At 48.4% G+C, this 17,004-nt stretch overlaps 1 protein-coding gene across 2 annotated transcripts in view; it reads left to right on the top strand.

The window, feature by feature from the left end:
* The window catches only part of MIGA1 (mitoguardin 1), a 1,504,768-nt gene that overhangs the window by 304,375 nt on the left and 1,183,389 nt on the right, over positions 1-17,004 (top strand). For both annotated transcript variants that reach the window (XM_069641662.1, XM_069641663.1), the window contains exon 5: positions 11,776-11,902. In XM_069641662.1, the coding sequence (XP_069497763.1) occupies positions 11,776-11,902 (127 nt within the window). The remainder of the gene's footprint in view (positions 1-11,775; positions 11,903-17,004) is intronic.

The raw sequence follows: 17,004 nt of genomic DNA, 5'->3' as shown, positions 1-17,004 counted from the left end.
GGGAGATGGCCAGCTTTTCAAGGAGTTTGGCCAGGAAAGGAGTGATGGAGATAGAGCGATAGTTTGGCAGACGGGTAGGATTGGCAGAAAGCTTTTTAAGGAGGGGTGCATAAGGGAGTGCTTGAGAGAGGGGACTGTAACAGTGGAGAAAGAGTGATTGCAAAAATCAGCCAAGGCTGGAGCAAGGGTATCCATGTGGTCCTTGATGGTTTTCGAGGAGCAGGGGAGAACCTGTTTGGACGACACTTTCATAGATCTGACTTGTCTAGATACCTTGTCGGGTATAGTCGGAGAGAAAGAAGAGAAGGGAGGAGAGGGAGAGGCGGCCACAGTGGGGCCGGGAGAGGTAGAGGTAGAAGAAGAGGAGAGCGAGGACGGGATGTCCTGAGTTTTAGTGGTGAAGTGAGAAGCCAGAGACGTACAAGCGGCCTAGGAGTGAGCAGGAGAGGTGGAGACTGCAGAAGCATTGCCCAGCTCCTTGCAGATTTTAAAGGATTAGCCCCTGTTAGAGGCCGCAGAGACCCAGGCTTGGATGTGGGCTCTCTTCTTGGACAGGACAGAGAGTGTGTATTGCCTTTGGAGCAGGCGGAAGGACAGTTTGCCAGAGATTGCGCATGATGCCCTCCACTTCCTCTCAGCCACCCTGCACTTGCGTTTCAGGGTGGCGAGTCGAAGTCATACCAAGAAATGCACTTGGAGGTAGGCTTCAGACAGATTCTCATGACGGGAGCAAGGACGCCCAGAGCGTTGGAGATAGAAAGATGCAGCTTAGAGAGGGCTGTGTCAGAGTGTGAGTCAGCCACATGCGTGGGAGGAGCAGTGAAAGTAGTGACAAAGGCATCCACTGACACGCTTCATGGGGCGGATGACTTTGAAGGTAGGCGGCAAAGCTGGGGTGGGCTTAGCCTGGGGGACGGAGAGCGTCAGGTGAGAGGAAAGCAGAACGTGATCGGTCCAAGAGTGAGGAGTGGTGCGAGGGTTCGAGAGGGGGATGTCTGAGGCGATGAGAGCATCCAAGGTATGACAGGCAGTGTGTGTCGGTCCAGACCGTAGAATGGAAAGCGAGTGAGTGTCCCAGAGGTTGCGGAAGAGGAATCGGATCCATCCAGGTGGATGTTGAGGTCCCGAGAAGAAGTTGAGAGGTAGAGGCAAGGAGAGAAGAGGAGGGGTCAGCCGACTCCGAGAGGAAGAGGGCAACCTGGCCAGGTGGCCTGTAGATGGTGGCCACAATCCAAGAGAGGCCAGGAGCGATAGAGCCTTCAAACCAGGCATTCAAAGGAGGAGTAGGCCTGTGTAAAAAGCAGGGACCCACTCTGGAAAGATCAGAGCTACTCCCCCCTCAGGACGGTTGGTTCTGGGTTAGGAGAGGGATCTTGTAGCCATCAGGGAAGAGTGTGTCAAAACCTGTGACAGAGCTGACCATGAACCATGTCTCGGTGAGCGCGAAGACATCGAGGTCAAGTTCTTCATGGAGGCAGCAGATGTCAGAGGAGTTGAATAGCGACATGGCACAGGTTGCCGCATTTGAAAGACTTTGCTGGTGGGATACAGGCTTGAGGTACACCCTGCAGAAGTGATAGAGGGGTCCGAGAGTGGGCGGAGGTGGCAGAATGAGGTGGTGTAATAGCCGGAGAGGAGGAGGAGGATGCCCGAGAGGCGGTGAAAGAAGAATGTGGTGGAGAAGTCAAAGAGGGGCGAGTAGGAGGAGGAGGAAGGAAGTTGATAATACATGGGAGACGACATCTATCGAAAAGGAGGAATTTGGGCTGAGGGCCCTGTACCAAGACTGTGCCATTCAGATAGACATTCATGATGGTCTTGGAAGAGTGGAAGGAGACAAAGAGGGCCTCCCACCGAGTGCCACCATTAATGGGAGAGGAGGAGAAAGGAGAGAACAGAGACCATATGTGGGGTCCATGGGTCTGGGGAGGGAACGACAAAGAGGATGTCGGTGAAAGTCTGTCTGAAGGAAGCACTGATTTAGGTATCGGCAATAGGGAGGCCTAGTTTGGAGACCAGGATGACCCTCTTGAACTTCTTCCTTCCCGGCTTAGTGAGAGGGATAGGATAGGAGATAGAGTAGCAGTTAGCGAAGACGTGGGAGTTGGAGAGCACCATAGAGGATGCGAGGGAGAAGTCAGAGGAAGTGGGAGCCAAAGAGAGTGGAGGGATGCATAGCCCAGCGCCGCACAGCACAGGTTGCACAGAGGGCGGGCATCACACAGTAGGGCAGACAGGTACACTCAATACTACAAAGGTACTCCCAGCAGGGTGGGGACCTAGAGAGTGAGAGAGAGCCTAATGAGAAATGAGACAAGTTAACAGTACCACAGTCGCCACAAACCAAATTCAGCTTCCCTATTAAAAGGGAAAAAGACCTAGTTTTTAAAAACAGCACCAATTCTGAGACCCTATGTGTGCGTCTTTTGAATGTTCACCTCTCTGAGAAATCTGAGCGCGTTCTCACTTTGTTCACCCCATATTCCTCAACTCGGGTGACCAGGGAAAGGCCACCGCTTTTGGATCCCGACCCTGGGTGCGGAGATGTGAGGGAGGATCACCTGGGTTGGGGGATTTGGGTAATGGAAGGAGGATGTCCTTAGGCGAGAGACACTATTTTCCCCGTTTCCATTCCACAATGAACCCTCAGTCCCTGAGGCCTTTATAGGGTACCTTCAAAACCCCTCAATTTTTCCTTTCAAACCAACCCTGGGGTAAAACCTCAGTGCCAAGGGACCAGGAAGAGAACAACAAGAATACCTAATTATATGGACAGAATATTTCTGCATTCACCTCCTCTGGTAAAATCAAGAAGTTATCAGAATACATCCTACCCTCCCTTTACCTTTTGTAGGGTATTATCAGTCTTCCCCATTGTCACACACTCCAACTGTCCCATATGCGTATACCATTAAGATTGGGATGAAGAAGAGGCAACTAGGAGTAATGCACACTACCATCTGTGCACACCACTTTGGTACTGCGACGAGAAACAGGACTGTAGAACACTATTGTAATGGTCATGCATGTCCCATTGACGGAGGTAATTATGGTCAGACAAAGGACTTGCACCTCCAGCCAATTAATGGCTCACAGGTGCATATAAAGAGAGGCCAGAGAAGGACACAAGGAGATCCAGCTGGGCAGGAGAGCGCAGCAAACTGAGGTGGAGCAGGCAGAAGGGCTGGTGAAAAGGACACATATTACTGCATGGAAGCCAGAAAGACGCTAAGGCCAGAGCGGGCTGCAAGAGGAACAAGAGCTCTGCAGAGCCCTATACAGCATGTCCGCCATTGTAAGTGGGGGACACAGAAGTCGCCTGTACGCCACCGACAGCTGCGGGGAAGCTTGGAGGAAGCGAGTGCTGCTCGCTGGAGCTCCCAGAGAGAGGGGAACGGAGGGGAGCGAGTGAAAGCCGGAGAGGAAAACCAAACACCCGGAGGAGGGCCCGCACACCAATGAGTGACTGGGAGAGATCACTTCAGGCCGGGGCGCTCCAGGGGCTTGGTGTGTGCGAAGGAAGCTACCAATCAAATAAAAGTATGTAACGTATGGGTACGCAGACCGAATGAGAAATGTGGAAACCCGAACCAGTGGCAAAGTATTTATAGTTATTGAATAACAAACTAATGAAAGAAATGTACAATATATGTGAAGTTCCGCACGAGGGAAAGGAAAGTGATGTACATTACTGAACGCATTGAAATCAAGTAAAAAGGCTTTTTCTGAACTGTGTGAAAGTGCAAACCAAGTCTAGGCGATTGAAGGCCTTTGAGAAGCACTATATTAGTGTGAAAGCAAAGTGGTGACGAGGAGAAATACCATTAGTGAAGTGTGTGAAAGTCATGTGTTTGCAGAGAAATGTATTTGGACTAATGACACAGTTGCAGAAGGGAAACCTGTGTTGGCAAGGAATTCCAAGGAAAGTCAATGAACTTTACAAAGTGTCAAGGGTTATCGTTTGCGGGACCTGTGACTGGTGGAAGGTGTGGCCTGACAAGTGCGCCTAGAATGAATAACTCCTACTTGGAGTGAACCAAGGAGAGTCGAGGCTGAAGCTGTTAAGCCTAATAAATGTTCAAGTGACGATTTTAAAGAGAGCTTGTAAAAACCCTGAAATGTTACCAAGTAGATTTGCTAAGAAAGTGGAATTAACTGTGAATTGAAAATCGAGAGCTGTCATCTTGGGGAAGGGAACCCCAATACCTTTTTTGTGTGGAACTGTGCTAATCCTGGGAAAGGGAACCCCGAGGACATTTTGTGGAACTGTGTTGAATTTGGGGAAGGGGAAGCTGAACGCAAGCCAGGAGCTGGGAGAAGCTCAGAGCATTATTTTGGACACTGTTTATTTGTTTGCTGACATCTTTACACATTGTAAATCTTTAGTTGTGAGGACAAGTATAGGTTTTGGACAAAAGACAGACTTTTGAATTGAACTTTGACACTGACTATCCTTAGGTTCCTTACGTAGGGAAATCCCACCTTAGCATAGGGCAAGTTAAGCCTTACTCCATCCTGATATTTAAGATATAAAGGTTTGCTTTTGGAAAAGTTAATCTGTTGTCTGTGTCCTTCTTCACGGTGCCTTCACACCTGCCACCTAGTGTTAGGCAGAATCATATGCAGTACCCTTTGGGAACACCACACAATTAAGACTACAAGTGACAGTACAAATTCACCTTTGGTACAAGCCGGTACTACACAGTAAAAGTGGTAGCGATGGCTGGGCAGCCAGACTTCTCTCAAGAGCAAGTGAGTAGTATCAATAGTTACACAAAGGACAGCGATTACTGTGGTTCAAACAAACACTGACTCAATGTTTCTGAGTAAAAGAATATACATTTATTTACACATCAGTTATAAAACATTTCACTATTATCAAGCAGTTTAAAAATCACAATCTTAATACACTGCACACCACCCAATGAATTCTGGACAAGTTAAGCTCAAAATGAAGTATGAGCAAAATGGCACTAGGGAGGGAAAGACAAAGTTAGACAAAAGTTGAGCAGCACCAACAAGTAAGTAAGCAGGGTAATCTAGAAAAGCAACTACAGTGAGGAAATCAAATCAAGAGGCCAGGGCCAAAGTCAATGGACTGAAGTCTTTGCAGAGGATCACACAGATCAGAGTAGTTTGCGATTAAGTCTTTTCCAAGAGTTCAGAACGAAGTTGTTCGGACCAAAAGTTACTTTAAAGAATAGCAAAGGACAAGCCCTCGGATTGGCAAAAGATTTCAAGCACTTTTACCGCGGTCCGACGGAACGAACGACCGGATTTGAACACTACCTTAAATGGAGAAGAAGGCTGTAGCTGAGGCAGACGTTCCTGGCAGGTCCTGCATGCTCTCACGGTTCCTGAAGCGACTGTCTGACTGACACGAAGTAGGAAGACTGGAGGGTCCTGCACTGCCCAGGGAAGAAACCAGCAGCAGAGCAAAGCGACAAATAAAAGGTGCGCTCCTTAAAACCCAAGCAGGGTCCGGTCCTCCTGGCTATCCGGTTCACTGTAGCTGTGCACTGCAAATTCGACCAGAGGAGGTAGGCCTGGCTTGCAGTTTGGCGAACTGGTTAGTCCCACCAGCTCAACGGGAGAAGATTTCTTGCGGATCTTCCCTGTCGTCAAAGTTTGGAGATTCGAACCCTCAGCAGGGCTTCGCCGGGAGGTTCAGTCGTGGTAGACGTCCTCTTCTGTCAGCTTCTCTTCGGTTCTCTCTATCCAGTGCCGACTCTGCCTTCTCAGTCCCAGAGACCTGCATTTTATGCAGTTTTCCCCCATTCACGCAGCCTGGCTGTCAATCACACAGCAGGGTACCCATGCCTTATCTCCAGTAAGTATTCTAATGCCAAAACCTATCCACATATTCAGTAGTCCTATAGATGGAACTCATTATTAGTAGTTCTCTTTTTGTAAACACCTGACTCACTATGTGTTCTTTACCTTGTACTGTTATTGAACACTCATCTTTGGCTAGCAGACCCATCATCAGGATCTCCTTCTCCATGTGGAGCTGTTTCCCACCATCCGACTATTTCCTACCATAACATCCACGTAGCCCACTGAAATGTCACTCTGCAAATGCTGACTTTAAAAATAAAATGTTTTAATTAATGTTATTAGCATAATAATGTGTATTAGCACCCCTGCTGCTCAACCTATATGAAGACATGGGGACGGCCCTTTCACAGTGTCATAACTTGGAGTAATTACATAGCATGGCTAGGCTATGCGATGACACCGGGTTATTGGATCGTACCCCGTTGGGCCTGCAGCACTCTCAGGACGCCTTATCCCAGTGATAATTCCCTAAAGATCAATCACCAGAAGACTAAAATACTACAATTACAGCGTAGGGGTAGGTAGCCGAATCAATATGGCTGGTGGTTTGACAGGGTGAAGTTGGGTTGCCCTTTCCCTGGGATGCCATTCTCACTCACATTTGGGAAACTCTTAAGTGGCAAGTGTTGAGAAATGTCATTGGAAGGTCCGGGGGAGAATCTGTGGAGGGACTTTTAGAGATATACTCCAAATCGATTTACCAAGCCCATTATATGGACTTGAGACTGTAGCAGGTGTTTCCATTGCTTGGTTAAACAGAATTGAGGGGAGGCAATTGCAATCTATCCTTGGATTGAGGCCGTAAGGATGGAACTGGAGGTGGCAACCCTAACGTCCAATGGAAGTTGAGATTCACTAAGCCTTTAATGTAGATTCAAATAGCTAAGGCCAGTGCTTTACCAACTACTTTGCTCTCATTATTGGGTGCACATGAGTCCTTCAAACCCAGCAATATGGCGACAGAGTTTGACTAATGCTGTAACTAAGTTCCTTGAAGAAATTGGCTTGCAGGTGAATGACATAAACTCCGTGGGTCCATTGATGTCCGATTTGAAGAACAAATCTCGGACCATCTGAATACCCTTGAGGTATTGAGCACTCGTAAGTGCTACAAAGAGTTTCTTAACCAGGGGCTCTCTTGTTATGAGCCTCATAGATATCTTAGAAAATACTGTAGCCCTTTTCTGTACTGTTTTTTTCTTAAGTTTACAGCTGACCATACTACCATACTACCTGTTTGTGAGTTCACCGGAGCATGGTGTAAGGAAGGCATGGTATCAAACAGTGAAGACAGACACAAGTGTCAAAAGTTCAAGGGTGTTTATTGAACTTGAATTGGGTTTGAAGTACGTCGGTCTAATCCTAAATCTAAAGATGGAAACAAGCTACGACCATCAAATAATAACTCAGTCCTAGTGGTGTCTTGTAAAAAATAAGAGCCTATACTAATAAACCTATTGCCAATCCTTCAAAATACAAATGGTGTGGGAAACAAGAAATGTCAGGATATTTGAGCCACTGGCTCCCCTGACAAGCTTAGCACATACTCTGGCTTTTCTTGCATGAGGATGCACTTCAAAATCTCAGTATCAGGATCCTCTGTACCAAAGTCTCTTTGCCATTCAAAGCCTCTTATTTCAGAGGGCCTGATGCGACAAACTAACATTCAAACTTCCTGTCTCCACAGGATTCGCATTTGCACAACTTCTCTGGTGAATCACTGTTCACCCTGGGTCCCCCTCCGTTGGGCTTAGACCAAAAAGTCTCTTATTTCACAAACATTCTTTACTATATCATAATCGAAGACATTCGACCGTGCATGGGATTTTGCATGACCCGTAACAGGACAGCTTGTATTCCCAATTCTTTGTTCTCTTCTTAATACAACCTTTTTTGGATTCTCAGCTGGATACCTTACAGAGACCTTCGATTGAGCACCCACGTGGTGCCTGACCACTCTGTCAAAAGTACCGTATCTTGCTTTCAAAATTCAAACACTCATTAGCAGTTCAACCTTACTTCCTTCTTTTATCACATGCGTTTTAACAATGTTTGTTCCAGCGCTCGCCATGTTGCCGCCAGCAACCTTGCCTTCAACACAAACTGGTCTTGTATCGATCTCCCCAACTAACCGGCTGTGTTCGTAACACTGACGCCGCTTTGTTCTTGGAGCCAAGGATGGTACCACAGCGGTTGCTGCTTCTCTCTGCCTTGATTAGTGAAGCAGAAGGGCCCCGGGTATCTCCGACACACAATACAATATTCTTCAGCCTGGTTTCCTGGTCTTAAGCTTTTTAATCTTGGGGACTTTTGAAAGTAATGGTTTCTTCGTCGGAAAGGACCAGGGAATTTCCCTCCTTGAGATTCCTTCCTGTTTTGTCGTCTTTCTTTTCTCGTTCAGCTCCCAAATCGAAACTGCTGTTTCTTCCTGTGACTTTGCCTCGCTCAGTGTGCTCTCGTGCTCTGCCTTGTATCCGTGTGGGGAAGTTTAATGGAAGTCAGGTGTGAGTAATTGTCAGTGATTGCCTGACCACTTCATTGGGACATGTCAGGTACATTGCTCGGGTGTTAGTCTGTTTTCCCCCATAGCGAGCTATCCCTGTGAAAGGGTTTGTGTTGGAAAGCGGGGGGGTGAGGGGGGTGGTTCAGTAGAGTTCCTACATATCCTATTTGATAGGATGGGGTAAAGGTGTTACAGGGAAGGGGATACTACGTCTCGCCATCCGGTGTTCCAATCCCAGAAGACTCCTGACCCAGGTGATCCTCCCGCACTGGTCCACCCTCAGGAACTTGATCCAGATGTGATGGGCATATCCTGGCCACGTGGATAACAGATCCCGGGGACTAGTGGGTGAGAAACCTTCTAGTTTCTCACAATGGGCACAGGAACCCTACGGACTGAGGCTTTGCCGTATTTGCAAGGAGAGGGTGGAAACCTGTCGGCACGTACTGGATGCCTGGGCCTAATTTCCTACTATGTTAAGGGATATGGTCGATTCTGTTCAGCACATGGGGGCTATGAAACGGATCAGTTTGGGGCCTCAGTATTTTCGGCCAAACGATTGATCATGGTCACTGCAGCACGTCACATTTGGGAAATTGTCAAAAGTGAGATTCCCTTTTCTTTCCATCAATGTTGATATTGCCAGTATACATTCTTAATTAGGGGTTGGGAGATGAGAATACTTGAAAATTATTACTATGGTTGGAAAGTCACTTGGACTTTCATTTCCCCTTTTATTTATTATTATTTAAAAAATGTTATGTACTACCATGTGGTACTTTCTTGAATTTAAGCTCCCACTTTTTGTTTTGAGGATGAAAATGAATTGTATTTGAAGTTTTAGTAATTGGTTTTTCTATGGTAATTTTATGTGAAATTTGAATGAGATGTAAAAGGTTTGAATTAGCTATACACATTAATAAAAAATAAAACAAAATGTTATGTCAAGCGTGAACACAGACTATTCGTAATGCCCCAAGAGTGATAAGAGTAGGGGGGACTGGAGAGTGGGGCGTGAGGCTGAACTTTAGAAGCCTTGGTAAGTACAGCAGTAGTTAAGTTTCTAGTAAGAGGGAAAGGGGGCATATCCAACTACCCACTGAATTTGTTAAATGCAAAAGTCCAAAAGCATTAAGTGTCCAGTGTGTCTTTTAGAATCGCGAGAGTCAGTGGTCCAATCCATTATCATTTTGATGTGTCAAAAGAGCGTTTGAAGAGCAGCATCTGCAGCAGCTTCCTGAACTGATGGCTGTCCAAGGCTTTCAGGAGACAGAGAGGTGATTCCAGAGGGATTCCACTACCGTCTTCATCTGCCTGCCTCAAAACATTTTTCCTAAAGCCGATTAATTCCATTGAGAAGGTGTTTACAGACTGTAGAAGGACAATAATTGATGCTTTCTATTGAAGGTACCTTGGACCTGCTTTCCATTAGGCGACATGGATGATGCATAAGGTTTTTAAAGCAGTTTACTTTTCTGCAGGTATCCAATGCAAAACCGACAGAATTTGAGGCGATCCGGCTCAAGAGGAAGGGGAGGCTGTACCATAGGAGGGAGCCTGCCGAGGAAAGAGATCGGCCACCAGCTCGCTGTTTAGCGAAGCGCTTCACACACAGAGTGTTGGTGCCAGAGGAACGTAAAGATCTGGAGGGAGAGTATTTAGTGAGAGCCAGTTGTAGATGGCGTCATCCCTGGCCCCAGACAGCATTATGGATGATGCAGAGGGATTTTAATTTAATCCTTGCAGCAACTGGGAACCAGTGGAGAGATTTTAGGGCTGGAGAGATGCAGTCCCTCAGCTTCAGGCCAAGGATAAGTCTTGCAGCCCTATTCTGGATTAGCTGCATGGGTCGTAGAGAAGATGAGGGCAGATTAAGGAAAAGACTATTGCAATAGTCTAGCCTATAGAGAACCAGAGCTCTAGAGACAATGAGCTACTGGGGGAAAGTGAGGAAGGGAAGGATTACTTTGAGGAGGTGGAATTGAAAGTGGGCCTTCTTGGCAAGGTCCTGAATGTGAGGAAGGAAGGAAAGAGAAGTCGAAGAGTCAAAACTCCAAGGTTTCTGGTTTCAGATGAAGTGGGGGTGGAGGGGCATGGAAAATGGCCAGAGTGAGGGGAAGAAAGAGGGAGAAGGAGTCCCAATAGGAAGGATGCGTTCCAACATGTGTTGGTGGCAGTGCGATTTCCCAGTAATCACCTGTTTTGAGGGGAAAAGGAGGGTAAGGCATCAAAGGTCATCCCAATTTTTTTGCAGCTGTCATAATGTAAGGGGCAGTGCCTGTGAGAATAGGGCAAGTGAAAGGCATGGCATGTGGAATGGGGTAACGAAAGTAAATACGTTTTGAGGGGTTTTAGCGCACACAATAATCATTTATGCAATCAATGTTACTTGAAAGGCGAATATAGTGTTTCTAGTAATCTGGGTGTCAACACTTTATGCCTGGAAGCATGTAGAGCAGGGTGCCACAAAGTCTGAGAGGCTTGAAGTAGGCATTATAAAGCCATGGTAAGAGGACCAAGCCTTGGTGCTCCCCTCAAGCTAGGATGGAAGGGCTGGAGATGGAAGTGCCTGGCCTTGACCTTACTTGCAGCTCTGTCCTGGAGATGGGAGGCAATCCAATCCAGGGCTCGCCCAACAATACCAAAAGTCATTGAGATGCTAGAGTACAGTAATTTAGTGTCCTCAATTTTTGACAAATCAAGATGGGTGAGCATTGCGGGAAGGTTGTTGTGCAGTGAACAAAAGCACTCGCCCTTCATGAAAAATAGTGCTGATGCTGTCCGTCTGACCACCCAGATGTCAGATTGATGGTCACGAAGTAAGTTGTTCAACTCGGTGTAGCTTAGTAGTTGTTACTGCGCAATCTTCTGTTTTTCTCCAGAAAGGGGGCATAGCTGATCCTTGAGACGGGCATTCTAAATCATGCCCAACCTGTGAATGTTTCCTAGGCAGTTGGTGTGGTTTTTTATGGACCAAACAATTGGATTAACACTTGTTCTGTTGCCTAGTACGTATTGAAGTGACCAAAAAGTGCCACATGCGTGCATTATTGTAAATAAATGTGTAAAAAATTGCTTGCAAAATAACCATTAAAAAAAATAAAAATAAGTCTGTATACCCCAAAATGCATAATGAAAGACAATAATGCTACTTGGATAACCTCTTGGCAAATGTTGCTTCTTGGCTAACCTTGCCCAAGCGTCAGGTATTGGAGGTATGAGAATGGAGAACTAGAAAAAAATGACTAATTATTTGACAATATCACCAGTGAATCAACTACTTAAGTTGTCTTAATTGCATCCTTGGGACCTGTCTTATTGTATATTTCCACATTTTACCACCCTCTTACTCAACATTTTAAAATGGCCATATTTTGCGACCAATGTTGTCTCAGATTAAACTACATCTATTTATTTTTCTATTCTTTTTTCAGGTCCATAGTGTTAACTCTTGTCAAAGTTGTGCCTGTCCCAATACAAATTGTTATGCGAAAGCCGATGAAGATGACATGAAGCTTATAAATATTCCGGTGACTACTCCAGAGAATTTGTACTTGATGGGTATGTACACAATTGTTTGTCATTTTCATTTACTGTTAATGATCCCACGGTATGCCATTGTTGTACCAGTTGTGACGAAGCCCAGGATGCCGTCACTGCTTTCATTGGGGAAGCCCTTCCCATGAAGCCAGGGTGGTGAGGCCACCCCTGGGCGTGGTACTCAGCGGATAGATCTCATGGGAGGGGAGACCCCCTTTGGGACAAGTGACAACCACATCGGGAGAATGTGGTATTCCCACCAATCGCATGACCCTAGACCCTCTTACCACAGTTACCTTTTACCCCTTCCTCTTCAGTCCTACCCTCACACCATATGTATTTATTTTATTGTTTACTTGTTAGGTGCTTATGTTTAAAAGCGTCCACAGGGCAAGGGAGGGAGCCAGAGTGGGAAAATACATTAAACTACATAAAACAACACAATAATTAAGAGCAGTGGGGGAAATGGAATGGGGGAAAGAACCTACTATGCCTTGCATTGTGTGCATTCAGAACGTGCAAGTGTAGCAGGGAAGAGGGCATGGGAGTAAGTAATTGGGCCGTATGTGCCATTAGGTGAGCAACAGATGAAGTGCTAGGAATGCTGAGTGTTACACGGCTTGGAGCTGCGAGGGGTGTAAATGCGAGCCTCCAGGGCGGAGGGTGAAGTGCAAGTGCAGGGAATATACAGGAGCTGGGCTGATTGGGTGTGGGAGGTCAGGGCCCCGAGGATGCATAAGGGCCCAGGACACCAATCGCAGCAACTGTGGGTTTAGCAGCGGAGAGAAGAAGGGAAGGGAAGGAGGAGGTAAAGAGGAGAGTCTGAAGGAGCTTCCGGAATTTAAGGAGGTCCTGCTTGAGGTGCAGAGGGAGGAAGGAGAGGGAGGAGTCGAACTCAAAAATTTCGGGCTTCAGAAGAGGACACAGGGTAAGACCCCAAAGAGGAAGGCCAGAGTGAAGGGAAGGAGGGGGAGCAGGGGTCCCGATGTGAAGGATCTGTTTTACATGCGTTGAGGCAGCGATAGTTGGGGGTGCTCGTTGGTGGTGCACCACGAGTGAATGACGGATACAGTCAGGAATGATTGAGGGGGCAAGAGGGTCAGCAGGGAGTTTGAAAAATAGCTTTGTGTCTGCATAACGCTGGAAGTTGGAAGAGAAGGAGGAGATGAGGCGTGCAATCCAAGCAAGGTAGATGTTAAAGAGCCAGGAGGAGAGCATAGAACCCTGGGGCACACCACAGGTGGAAATGGAAGTAGGAGAGGAGAAGGATCCCAGGATGACTTGGGAAGAACAGTCAGTAAGGAAGGATGTCAGCAAGTCCAGTGCCCATTTCGAAATACCAAGGGTATTGTGGAGCGTTTGTATGAGGATGGAATAGTTGACTGTGTCAAATGCAGAGGACAGATCAAGAAGGATAACGACAGCGGGGGAGTTGAAGTCCAGAGATGCAAGCAGTTCTTAACTGGTGTTCAAAAGAGCAGTTTCTGTGCTTCTGGATGAACGGAATCCAGATTGATGGTCGTGGAGACCACCAACAAGTTCAGTGTGTGAGGTGAGTTGGGGCGAGAGCAGGGGCAAGAGAAACAATGTCATCCTTGATGGTCCTGGATGAGCAGGGGGAAACCTGCTTAGAAGAGGCCATCATGGAGCGGACAACTCTAACTTTTTCAGGTGTGACAGGGGTGAAAGAAGACAGAGAAGCAAGGGGGGGGGGAGGAGGTTGAGGTGGTGTGAGACGGGTTGTGAGGGTGTGTGGCAAGGGTTTCCTGGGTTTTGGAGGCAAAGTGTGAGACAAGTGCATTGCAGAGGGCCTAGGAAGGAGAAGGGGAGGAGAAGACTGAGGAGGGATTGGCTAATTCTTTGCAAATCGTTGAAAGTTCAGCCGTGTTATTGGATGTACTGGAAACCCGTGCCTGAATGTGGGCTCTTTTCTTGGCACGGATGGAGTGCCTGTATTGCCTTTGAATCAGGCGGCAGGTCACTTTGTCAGGGGATGAGCCTGAGGTTTGCCACTTCCTTTTTGCTGCCCTCCACTTGCAAGTTGGGTGTCGTACTTTTCTACATCAGTCCAGGTAGACGATTTTGCGATTTTAATTTTATTTCAATTGTTTGTGGGTCTGTGGGGGGGGGGGTGGCTTGGCGGCCATGAAGTAGACCGCAGGGCTTTGGAGCTCCCTGATGATCCCGATTACAACTTGGACAAACTGGAGATATATCCATTGAAGACGTTGCAAAACATAACAGAAGGGTGTCTAAAGGTCTAATGTAAGGCTGGGAAGAATCCTGTGGCAAATCAGAGTGGGAAACAAGCACGGGAAGACCAGAGAAGATCCTCGCCACGGACACCAAAATGGCGGACGCACACAACGCGGTCTGCTAGAAGACACCAGTGCTAAGAGGGCTCCGAGGACAGCCAGAAGGCAAACCCGAGACGCAGCGGCTCGCCCAGTCGGGGCAGCCACACCACAAGCTGCACCCAAATAGCGAGCTTGAAGCAGGGGGAGCGGAGACAGGACCTCAAGGAGTCGAGGAGACCTGACTTGCCCAGTGGTCGAGGGTGGCGCAGAACTCCGGAGATCGCCTGATTGGGTAAGCGCATAGACCCCCTCGGCATCTAGGACCGAGGCTGGTGTCTAAGCTGTTCCTGGACCCCTCCCCAGTGCTGATAGCCCCTTGGGGTACCCCCCCCCCGGGTAGAGGCAAGGTAGGAGCCGCCAGGACCTGGCGGTCTATCCCCCGCCCTCGCGAGAGACAGCAGCACACCGAAGCGCCACCAGCAAACAACGGCAGTCTCCCCCCCCCCCCTCTCCCTCGGGGGTGGAGGAGAAGTGGTGGCCTCTGGACCATGCCAAATATCAGGACAACAGCGCCTACTTTCCACCGCCCGAGGCGGGAATGAGGAGCTTCACCCCCGTCAGCTTGCAGCAAGACGGTGCGGACACCCGCAGAAAGGAAGGAAGAGTCGAGCACAGGGGCTGCAACATTGTGAAAGTGGACGTGGGCCGGAGGAGCCCAGGCAGGTCGCGCGGACCCCTGCAAAGGTGAGCGGAGGGTGAAAGAGGGCAACAGGGGTACGAGCCCAGCTGCAGGGGGGACACGGCAACAAGTAAATACCTGGTGCATAGCGATATGTGGGGGCCACAATCCATTCCGGCATCACCCCGATCCTGACACTGATCAAGGCCCACCGACTTGAGCCCATAACAGACAACTAGATTGGTACAGTGCCCCCCCCGGCCTGCAGGGACCGCGAGGATGCCATTCGGAGGTGCCAGACATTTCCACCAGCCAGCACAGCCGAGGAAGGAACACAGCAATTAGCAAAACCCCAGGTGCATATTGCTACGTGCAAGGCTGCAGTCCGTTCCTGCATCGCCCCGACTCAAACACTGTCCAAGGCCCACCAGGTTGGGCCTACAGCAGACCGCTAGGGCGGCATAGCCCCCCCCATAGCCTGCCCAGAAACTGCGAGGACCCCCGTGGGGGTGCCAGACATCATCACCAGACAGCGACAGAGTACGCTGCGCTAAGCACCCAGGAGCACAAACCGGACCCAAACTACAATACAGGGCGATGTGGAGAAGGTAACCTGCACAATACGAAAACGACATCAAAGCCTATAGCACAGGCAAAAGGCATACAATATAGAGCCACCAGATGACCAGGCCGAGATTAAGGGAGGTTGGCCGTCTCTAAAGAATAGCAGCTGCAACAATAGAATGAGTGCCCATACAAGCTGAATTACATTAGCAAGGCGCATCCAACCTGGAAGCCGGAGAAACTGCCCGGGGTCAAAGGAAAAGCTAAGCTCCAAACTACGGATTAAGCACCTCCAACAAGCAACAATACAAAGACTTGATACGTGGGAGAGCGCAATCCATTGTCCCCCGGAGGCCAACTGGGGAGCGCCTGCATTACCTGGCACAGCAGATAAAGGACAAGTGTATCCCTTGCACACATCCTAGAAAATACGGCTCACAGAACGGCTGAGGAAGGTGGCATGGGCCGCGGTGGGACACAGCCAAACACAATTCCCAGTTGCCACCGGACATTCAGTTGGGGAACGCCTTTAACCACCACGTGATAATGCCACCTGTGCTAAGGGGCAGTGCTCCTGAAGTTGGAAACAAGACCGCAACCTGCATAACACCACGGGGAGAGGCATGCTAGGCAAATCAAAAAGTAATAGAGGCAAACGGACCAAAATGGAATCCTTTACCAAGAAACACGACAAAAGCCAACCCACCTCATCAGACGTGAACGTGAGCGCAACCAGCTCTGAGCAGCAAGGAGATGGCCGGGGTGACGGCATACTGGATGTTATATCGGCCCGGAAGACATTCATGGAGAACAAGTTGGACACGGTTTTGGTGGACATGAGCCTCCTTCGGCAGGATGTGAGGATTCTGGCGGAGCGAGTGGGCACGGCGGAACAAGTGCAGACCAATACCAAAGACAGATCATGAACTATAAGACTGGGATAAAATATTGACATTCTCAAGAGAAGGGGGGGTGATAGCTAGGAACTCCTCAAGAATAACAATTCATCCGGACTATACAGCCCTGGTCCAGCAGCAAAGGGCGCTCTTTGGCCCAACTATTACTATTATTATTAAAGAACACATCAGGGTAGCGAATATACGTTACATGCTACTGTACCTTGCCAAACTGAAGGTGATAAAAGAAGGTAGATCCTATTTCTTCGAAACGACACAGGAGCCCCAAGAATGGATGGACCAGCAGGGCATCCCTAAACCGAGAGCCAGGAATGGTTACAACAATGATCAATCCTAATGACAACACGTGCGGACCTAGCACTGGAGAGGAAAGTCAAGACTGGGTGATATGACGTAAGCAAGCTGAAACACAGCCAAGGAGCATCGAGCTGTGGTTCTGCCGCGGAAGACGACAGGACACGATACCCCACAAAGTTTTGCAAATTCAGATGCCCGTTCTAAGGCATCACGCTTATGGAGGGCAGCGCAAGAGAAGCAGTGGAGCCCAAGCAGGGGGTGGGTGGCTGGGGGTTTTGTTTATGGTTCATGATTTTTGTTTAGACCAAGGCACAAGAAGGGGAAGCGCACTTTCTATGGATAAGACGATATGGCGGCGCAAGGAACAAA

Source organism: Ambystoma mexicanum, chromosome 1q (assembly GCF_040938575.1).
Source record: "Ambystoma mexicanum isolate Mex_15411 chromosome 1q, UKY_AmexF1_1, whole genome shotgun sequence".
NCBI lineage: Eukaryota > Metazoa > Chordata > Amphibia > Caudata > Ambystomatidae > Ambystoma > Ambystoma mexicanum.
This window is presented reverse-complemented; position numbering and strand designations above follow the sequence as displayed.